A 7438-nucleotide genomic window follows, 5' to 3' on the forward strand; every position below is an offset into this window, starting at 1 on the left:
ACTTCATACACACACACTTTGTGATACATGCTCATACACACACAGAAACTCGATAGCTCTACATATGCACAGATGCATAAAGAAAAGGCTGCTCCATCAACTTTACACTACACACACACACACACACACACACACACACACACACACACACACACACACACACACACACACACACACACACACACACACACACACACACACACACACACACACACACACACACACACACACACACACACACACACACACACACACACACACACACACACACACACACACACACACACACACACACGGCCAATTAATCCAGGCACAGGGGCCTTTGCTTAGGCCCGGCTTGGTGTGGCCCAGACTACACAACCCCCTCCTGGGCACGGCGAGGTGAAGATCCTGGGTGGGAGAGGAGGTAGTTATCGAGCAGCACGGTGCACTTTGTGTGTGTGTGTGTGTGTGTGTGTGTGTGTGTGTGTGTGTGTGTGTGTGTGTGTGTGTGTGTGTGTGTGTGTGTGTGTGTGTGTGTGGGCAGGAGGTTTGTGCTTTGAACTCTGCAATAAAAGTTTCTCTGCACGGTTATTAAACAATAGAATAGAAAATAATAGCACACACTGTTGTTGCCTTATTGCTTCGGTTTCTTGCGCGGTGTTGTTGCCGTAGTAATTTAGATTCAACAATCACGAGGGTTTTTCCTCTCTGTTCGTTTTCTTTGTTGTATTTTTAATACCACCTGCATAAAATATCTTTTTTTACACAGCTCTTTGTGTTTGATCTTGTACCGTCGTGCGTTTTCATCGCTCTACTCCGGTGTAAAGACATAAACTAACTAGCAAACCCGATGGTAGAACAGAACAGGAAGGGCCGGAGAATAAAAATCAACACTGCTGAATAACTACAGCTCGGATAAGAGGCCTCTCACAGTAGCTAACATAAATAAACCATCCCTCTCAATCCGGACACGTGCCTGCTCTCTGTGAATTTGACAGCTCTGGGTTTTATGTGGGCCGCGGCGGCCCTGGAGGATTTTAAAGCAGTGTACATAAAATAAAAGAGCATTTAGATTTCCTTTGTTGTGGTGCGGCGCAGGGGCAGAGCAGCGGCAGCCACAGGTCCCTCCTCGCCCTGCCTGCCCTCTGAAAACCACACAGCGGAGGAGACTGTCTGGTCAGATCCGAGCCGCACAAAAGACCAGCTTTTTTTTTTGGAGTCTTTGTGTGCGAAGATGTGACGCTCAGAGGGAACTGAGGAGCGTCGGCCTCCGCTCTTCAGCAGTTAATCTGTGTGGTTGCACGACACGAGTGTATTAATGACCAGCAAACGAGACAAAAACAATCCGTTGAGGGGTTTCGCTTTTACGGTTTCCTCCTCTCCTTTTCTTTTTTTTCCTTCCTGCTGGTTTATGACCACGGTCGACAGAGATGAGGTGTCAGGGTTCATCCTCATCCCCGCCCAGTCGGCTCTCGCTGTTCAATATAGAAACTACTTAAGACCAGATCAGTCGGAGCGCCATTTGCAGGCTTTATTTGTTGACGACGCTCCGATCGGACAAAGCGTTACCAGTTGTGTCGTTTTTAATACACTAGCGAGAATAAAATCTGAATCACCCGGCCTCGGTCTAACTGTTATTTTACCGTGACGTTAAATGACGTCAGATGCTTTTCCGCTGGAGTTTTCCCAACGGGAGACGCTCCGGGTGCTCCTACAAAAACGTGAGGCGCATACAGCAGGAAAACGTGAGCAAAAACTATTACAAAGAGCCGCCCCGGGCTGCTAACACCACCAGCGTGATCAGGGCGTTACTCTGCTCATGGTGAGAGATGGAAACCTCAAAACTGATCACACTGGAGCCTCCTTAGTTAGGATTTTAGTCTGTGTTAGCCGGTGACGCTCAAGAGCTTGTGTCAAATCCAACATAAAAACAGCACGATGTGTTCAGTTATACCGGTCTTAACGCATGACTTTGGACTTGGGACGTATGTTTTGACTCAACCACAACGATAATCTAAAAGGTACAGTTAAAAAAACTTCACTAAGTATATTTGAGTTGTTTTGCTGCATACTTCAACAAGTTAAAGCATGGGTGTCAAAATCAAGGCCCGCGGGCCAGATCCGGCCCACGAATGGATGATCTTGGCCCCCGGGATGATATTTGATTAGTATTAGAACTGGCCCTCACGCCACAGCCACCTGCTGGTGTTTTTAAAAACTACATTACCCACAATGCAACGGTAGCCCACGAACTCACTGCAGCAGCGCCCCGGCTTCATTATTCTTCAGCGTTCAGGGCAGATGTCAACTTTCAGCCCAATTACTGTCAGAGCCGTACAAAAATATGTGATTATTAATTTAATTGTTAAATAAAATACAGCACACTGTGTTAGGTCCTGGTTCAATAGGTTATATTCATCTTTTTAATATGTTTTAATAAACATTGAACCTGTCCGGCCCTCGGCTTGTAGCGTATTTGTTTCTTTGGCCCTGTGATGTGTTTGACTTTGACATCCCTGAGTTAAAGGATCCAGCGACTGTAATGATGCTTGCAGTCACAGAGCAGTGCATGTGTCAGTATTTTTGAACGTTAAGATTGCTTTTTATATTCCAGCACGTGCAAATGTTCCGTATTAGGGCTGTAAAGAGATTCTTGGTCGACGAACACACGATTTTAACGGCTAATCGATTCGCTGATTTAATCTTTAGATCAGCAGAGTGAGCACAACTTTAAATCCTGTGTTTCCCAGAGATGTGCGTACTCAGACGCTTATTGGAAATGAGTCCTGAGTCACCTAAGACTGACTAATCGAGTGTGAGGGGTCAACCCTATTCAGTGTCCTTAAACGTTTTCATATTTCAATATTTACGCTGTATCTCCAGTAGGAGAGGGAGCTGCTTCAAACCACTAAAACTCAGACTAATGGGTTTCCTTTAGTGTTAGCAGTTAATAACGTGACCCAAGCCGCCGGTTTAATGGCAGGTGACAGTCTGACATCGCTTACCGTCTTTAAGTAAACATTTCATTCACAAAAACATATTACTCAAAGGAAATATCCTCGCCCTCCGAGAGCAAATTCAATCCGGTGACTGTTTTAAAAGCGTTTTGCTGTGGGGATGTGTGTTAGGCCGAGCTGAGCTGAGGCCAGCAGTCTCAACACTGTGGTGTTAAAGAGTGGAGCTGACAAAAAACCCATAAGCCCTCACTTTAGATCCACTGTGGAACCACTGTCTGCTGGCGTCTGCTGTTTAGGACCTCTCTCCCTCTCTCCTCTGAACCTCACTCACCTCATCTTAGACTTTTGACACCCACATCTTCGCTCACACCGACGCAAACACACCCAGATATGGATGCACACACACACACGCACACGCACAGGTGCAGGCAATCGTACAGATGCACACCTTGGTCAAAGGCGCAGATCAGAGAGAGACAGGGAATTGTGGGTAACAGACTTAGCTAAAGTGGCTTATGGGGCCCGGCCAAACCACACCAGGCAAATCCAATTCAACAACCTCCCTGTCCGTAGGGAACGAGAGAGAAAGAAAGAGAAAGAGGGAGAGAGAGAGAGTTTGCATTTTACTGAAAAGGCTTTCGTGTCAAGTGAATACTTCACAGAAATGAGAGAGAATGAGAAACAGGGGATTCAGAGTTTCTTTCTCTCCAGAGATTAAGGATGAAAGCGGGAGAGGAGAGAAGGAAAAAACAGACGGGGAAATGAGGGATGAGTGTCGGCCTCTGCTCTCCTTCAGAGTTTATTTCTCTCATGTGTATCGGCTGCGTAACGCACCAACATGTTTAAATACAAAAAGCCTCCCGTACGGGCACTTTGACCCCCTTTCGTTCTCTTAAATGACGACGAACACAAGAGGAGCTCGCTCGCAGGTTCATGTTTTTTCAACTTCTCGTTAAATAATTTACCTCCTGATCTATTCCTCCACGTATTCGGCCATTATTCATTCTTTACGCTGTGCATTAAATGATCCTTTCGCCCGATCGTTAATGCATTCAAGCGTCTGATCCGCTCAATCACTGCGTTTATGAATTCTTTCACTCTCTCGCGCGGTCACAATTCAACTCACGGATTCTTTCACCTGTTAATTCGCCCCGCTGATACTTTCCCCCCCTTCTCGTTCACTTATTATTCATTTATGCACTCGCTCATTCTGCTATTCATGCAATCATTCATTCACCACCACCACCACCCCCCCACCCCCCCGGACCTCTGGCCTCCACCTCTTCTTTGTGTTCTCTCATCATGTCTTTCACTTTAATTTCTAAAAAGGAGCCACAGAGAAAAACGACCCCACCCCCAAAACAGAAGCCGGTTATATGTCGCCTGTCAAAACCTCCGGGAGCAGCTCTCATTAAAACCTGAACCGTTATTCTCCTCCTGACACCTACTTAAGGTGATAGCCTGAATTACCCCTGCACGGCTCAACATACACATACACCCCCCCCCCCCATCTGTCATTTGAAATTTCCGCCTGGGTGGATGAAGGTGGTGGAGATGGAGATGGAGACGGAGATGGAGATGAGGACGGGGGAGCCTCTGGCCCTGTCGCCCTCTGAGCACTCAAACATGTAGACACACTTCAGTACACGCATACGGTTTGCGTTGAAACAATCACCTGCAAGTCGCAAGTTCCAAAAGTCCCACAGGTGGAAAAGGAAATACTGAAGCAGGTGAGTTGGAAGTGACCGCAAACCCGTCGAGATGGGAAAAAAAATCTAACATACAGGAGGAAGAACGCATTTTCTTTCCTTTGACTCATTTTTATTTTTTTTATAAACCATTCGCTGCGTGATTTAATGTGAATTTAACAGCATCATGGTGCTGAGCTAAGTGATCCGGCACTTTAGGAATATTATGGGAACATTATGGCGAGATGAAAAAAATACACACTGCCCTTATTGATCACACTGCACGCCACTAAAGCAACGTTAGAGCGATGAGAGGTATTAAAGCACAGCGTGATCAGGGCGTTACACTAACTATTGATTGACAAACTGTAGTGATAGGCCAATTATAGGGATATTTGTTTTGCTTTATAATAAAGGGGAGGAATAAACAATGTTTTTAGTGACAAATAAGTCAATTTTGATTTGAATTTAATTCATTAAGAAAATGTCCCAGTTTTTGTTTCATTCGTCCAGTGAAACCAAACTTTCTCCCTCGGCTAACTTGCTCCTGTTTTCCCAACGTGGCTCTAAGTCAGAGATCAATACGTTGTGATCGATAGATGACCGTGAATATTCCAGCCTAACCAGAGCGAGAAGGACTGCAGGAGAGGAGCGAGGGGAGAGGAGAGAGGAGGCAGATGAGATGGAGGTTGAGATGGATGGATTGCCATGAATGAAAGAGGAAACGATGAGGAGGAGGAGAGTGCTCTTTGAGCCTGTGATGGATGCTAATGAGCCAAGTATTCATGCATCCAAAGCTGGCTGTGATTTACATTTTTTTTTTGGATTTATGTGCAAGTGAGTATCCTAATTAAACACTCTGCCTTGGTTATGATAAAGTCAGTTTATGTGGATCAGCGTGGATAAAAAAGATGGTAATGGGGAGAAAAAATATGCACCTTTGGACTGAGATGCTTAATCTTCTTCTTCTTCTTCTGCAGATAATTTAACTTAGAGTGCAGTTTGACTTGTAATTTCAATTAAAGCAGAATAATTCAAATAACAAGGAAATCACCAGTCGTTCAGGAGACATTTGAATGTGAAACGAATGAAATAATCTCAACACCTGTCTTAAAAAAATGATCCTCAAGGACTGAAATTACACATATGGAGACATGCTTATTATGAGTTATATGGTGTGTGTGTGTGTGTGTGTGTGTGTGTGTGTGTGTGTGTGTGTGTGTGTGTGTGTGTGTGTGTGTGTGTGTGTGTGTGTGTGTGTGTGTGTGTGTGTGTGTGTGTGTGTTATAAGGAGAGGATTAAAATATGAACACACACAAGTTTACTGCTTAAATCTGAGCTGAAGCAGCTAAAACAAATATATGTTGTAAAAATGTTCTGTATATAATTAAATCTATTGGGTTGGACATGAGTGATTAAACTAAAGCTACTAACGGGGGTTTTATTCTGTGTGTAGGTGCACAGTGGAGATCAAAGGACCGGTGGAAAAAAAGGGTCTTACCGGGGCTGGACCGCGGAGCCAGCGAGGACTTGAGTCTCCAGGCGCTGAAGTCGGACGCTGTTCTCTGAAAGACGAAGGGGACCGGCAGGGGGACAAACATGGTCCTCTGTCGACCTGGGGGCCGTGGTTTTTATTTTAGTCTCACTTTGCTTCTCCTCTTATCCGTCGTGCTTCCGTCTTTCTTTGGCCTTTACTTCGTATGCTTCCCAGGTTTGTGGACAGCCGGTTGCAAAGACGTTTGGATGGTTTGGGGGAAAAGAGAGAGAGAGAGAGAGAGAGAGAGAGAGACTCTGTATTTGGCTTTTTTCTTCTTCCCTGGATCGAGTCTCACATTTCTCTCTTTATTAGATTTGCGTGGATCTGGGATACAGACGGATACGGTCCCGTTACTTGTGTCTCGGAGTCAACTAGTTCGGCACACACACACATACACACACTCACACGCACACACACGGTGATACAGGGCGCGCAGCGACGACTGTTAAGCTCGGGGAGAACACGTAAAGCTATCAGTGGTTATCCATACGGGCGAATGCAGGCTGCAGGTGAATGGACAGTGGATGGTATCTATTAGTATCGCACCCATGTGGATCTAGTGCAGTTCGTGCTCCTCTCTCAGCTGCTCTCCGTTGGATGTAACGCAGACACAATTAGACTCCATTTATTGTGTCCAGACAGCTGTGCGTAAAGATCGCAGCGGCTCTCCGTCCCCGTCCCCGTCTCCGTCCCCGTCTCTCCTCCTCGGCGGGGGGTTTGCTTTGGTTTAGGTTGTGAGAAGAGAAAATGTCTCCGCTGCACTGTCATGAAAATAAAAAAAAAGTCTCAAACAAACACTGTCCAACCGGTGAATCCTCGGCACAGAGGAATGGTGGAAACTGTCCGTCTAACGCAGGAGTTGCTTCTTCTTCTTCTTCTTCTTCTTTTTTGGTTCTCGTAAAGATTTGGTTTAGTAGCTGGCTGGTCTGCTGAAGAGTGCACGCACACAATAATGCGACGCGATAATAAAACACAAAAGCATTATTTGGTAAAAGAGAGGAATAATCAAATCAGAAAGTAAGGCTACGCAGGCACCTCCTGTCTGACTTTCGCTCCTCCCTCTCCTCCCCTCGCAGCTTCTCCCTCTTTCTCTAGCGCGGGTCACTAATTAAAGCAAAATCGATAGATAAATAAATGAATAAATCCATATCAATAAGTACACCTGTCTTCTGCTTTCCTCCTCCACTGATGCAAGAGAAAGAGGCGGGGGAGGCGATGCCCCGTTTCTTTTTACGCGGTAGTGTCTTTTCTTTGGCTCTGCTCCGCCATCCGCC

The 7438-nt window shown here is 45.7% G+C and overlaps 1 protein-coding gene across 1 annotated transcript in view; it reads right to left on the minus strand.

Moving 5' to 3' along the window:
• The window catches only part of pou2f2a (POU class 2 homeobox 2a), a gene marked incomplete at both ends in the record, with an annotated part of 77045 nt that extends 70817 nt beyond the window's left edge, over nucleotides 1-6228 (minus strand). The window contains one exon of the mRNA XM_083925168.1: nucleotides 6129-6228. Within this exon, the coding sequence (XP_083781294.1) occupies nucleotides 6129-6228 (100 nt within the window). The remainder of the gene's footprint in view (nucleotides 1-6128) is intronic.
• Between the last annotated feature and the right edge of the window lie 1210 nt (nucleotides 6229-7438).

Source organism: Echiichthys vipera (genome assembly GCF_963691815.1).
Source record: "Echiichthys vipera genome assembly, chromosome: 13".
In the NCBI taxonomy this organism is placed as follows: domain Eukaryota; kingdom Metazoa; phylum Chordata; class Actinopteri; order Perciformes; family Trachinidae; genus Echiichthys; species Echiichthys vipera.